The sequence below is a fragment of the Hipposideros armiger genome, unplaced genomic scaffold, assembly GCF_001890085.2.
Source record: "Hipposideros armiger isolate ML-2016 unplaced genomic scaffold, ASM189008v1 scaffold_199, whole genome shotgun sequence".
In the NCBI taxonomy this organism is placed as follows: Eukaryota; Metazoa; Chordata; class Mammalia; order Chiroptera; family Hipposideridae; genus Hipposideros; species Hipposideros armiger.
In genome coordinates this window covers 2,435,845-2,438,130 of record NW_017731549.1, presented here as the reverse complement: position 1 = coordinate 2,438,130, position 2,286 = coordinate 2,435,845, and the positions used below count along the sequence as shown (strand labels likewise).

General features: G+C 39.5%; 1 protein-coding gene across 1 annotated transcript in view; it reads right to left on the bottom strand.

The window, feature by feature from the left end:
• NAV3 (neuron navigator 3) overlaps positions 1–2,286 on the bottom strand; it is an 819,162-nt gene that overhangs the window by 35,966 nt on the left and 780,910 nt on the right. Inside the window, exons 29-30 of the mRNA XM_019653202.1 lie at positions 934–1,087; positions 702–784 (exon numbers count right to left, since the gene is read on the bottom strand). Of these exons, the coding sequence (XP_019508747.1) occupies positions 702–784; positions 934–1,087 (237 nt within the window). The remainder of the gene's footprint in view (positions 1–701; positions 785–933; positions 1,088–2,286) is intronic.

The window sequence follows — 2,286 nt, the reverse complement described above, 5'->3', positions numbered from 1 at the left end:
TTTTGAATACATTATATATTTGAGGAGTTTGCCAGGATGTGGCCTCATTTGAATTAAGAATAATACAACTGAAGACTTCATAACATTTCTAATTTTAAAAGTATTGTTAAGCTCTCCTAGCGAATAATTACATTGATAATACTCTGAATTCATGGGAAGTTGAAAACCAGAGCAAAACAGTATAAATAAGGTGATTTAAAATTACTTCAGGATCTTAGCTAACATCTGAAAAAGTGTCCGTTCCTTCAAAATGGGGCACTCAGCTCTGAGAAACAACCGAGGCTTTTTGATGAATCTATACAGTGGCGGATGAATCTGCTTAGCAATGAGCTTTTCTTATGTCAGTCAACTGTGGCACCAAGTGATGACTGGATTACAAGAATAAAATGAAAACTGAGTCTGAGCACAGACTGGTTCTGAATTTAGCCTTCCGAAGCTTCCGAAAAACACAAAAGCTTTTCTTTTACAGATGGCTTTCTACAGCACTTTCCTTTCTGATTTAGAAAGCTTGAGTTATATTTCTGTAGATTGCTCATCACATTTTGTTTTTCAATAGAAAATAGGTAAAGGTATTTGAAAGTCAGATTTCAAAAGAACAGAAAAGAAAAAAAAGCCAACATAAAGGTAAATCATGGAAAAGGGAAGAAGCAAGCGTTGTAGTTGTCTCTCTAAAAACTTAGCTCTTAGGTGAATCCAATCACAAGAACGAGTGTCTTGAATGGTCTTTGAGTGCAACTGGCCAGTGTGCACCCCCATTTTCAGCCTTGGATTTCTCCATCCGGTACTAAGAAATAAGTTGCAAAGACTGAAAAAACAGAGGGCTTTTCCCCAAAGGGATTGGGTGAAATTTGTTTTTATAATAGCTCAGAGAAGAAAATAAGCAGCATTGTAAATCAAGCGAGTGTGTTCCTGGCAGGTGCTTCGAGCACTGACCTGCATCCGGTTCATGGCTTCCCTGATCTGATCGAGGTGATGAGCAGAGCTGAGGGCCTCCAGCCGAATATCAGTTAATTTCAATTCCTTTTCTCTGAGCTCACTCTTCAGCTGCAGAATTATCTCAGCCTCAGCCTCGGTGCATTCACAGATCCTGAAGAAGGAGATACACACTAAATCAGGGGTTGGAGGAAGCCAGAGGATTAGGAAAAGCAAGGCTTCTTTTAAAGGCCGAATGCTAATGTTATCCAGCAGGTACAGAAATGATTTGCTGCTAGCAAAAACCTAGAGCAAAGGAGAAACATTTTCACCAACTGTAATACAGTCCCAGGTTCAAAACTGAAAATAGTAGCTCTCTTTTCCTTTAATCTTTTCTTCCTATTTTCTGAAGTATTAAAACAATTTATTATTAGTGGATATAAAAGNGGAGCCTGCTTTAGTTAGATAGGTTATCCTGGAAGGCTTCCTGGAGGAGGTGGTGTCTAGAGCTAAGACCAGGAGGCTGAGAAGTGCTATGCAAATGAAGACCTAGGAATGAAGTCTAGTCAACAGAAACAAATGCAAAAGCCTTGATGAAAGAACTAGATGTTTAAGGAACAGAAGAGTGTTTGGGGTGGCAGGAGTGTGGAGACCAGTGGGGGAGTGGGGAGTGGTATGAAATGATGTTGAGGTGGGTAAGGGCCAGATAGCGTATGGTCTAGTAGTCCACAACAAGGAGTTCAGTCTGATTTCTGATCTGCTTATCTGCTCAAGTTTTTGTCTTAGAAGATGTTATTCTTTTCACATCATGGTTACCCTTAAAATTTATGCTTAAAATACATAAGTTCCCCTGCAAGCAGTGGGGTAAATATTTGCTTACAAATGAGTGAATGACTGTCCTCGGCTCTCACATATGTGGCTACTTAAAGCAAAATGAATACAGCCATTAAAAGGTCAGGGACTGGGTCCACCCAGACTAGAGTTCGAATATTAGCTCTGCCACTTACTAGTTGCATGATTTTGAGCAAATTATTATAGTTACTTTCTTAAGTCTTGACTTCCTTATCTGTGAAATGGGGCTGAAACAGCATTGGCTTTATAGGATTACTGAAAGCATAAGAGATAATGCTTTTAAAGCACTTTATCCTCAGTGTTTAGTCAGTTTAGCGGGTCTAACCATTATTGCTTTTCTTCATATGTTTATTCTAACTCCTTCTAACCCCGGGAAGAGCACATCATGACTCACTCTGGGGCGCCCCTTGTTCCCAGTATAGGACAGGCTGATCACCTGAAAAAACAACTCCAAGTAAAATTTAAAAAAGCAAGTCTGAGGTAAGGGTTCTCTGTGGTTATTTATGGAAAGTAAGTTATGGT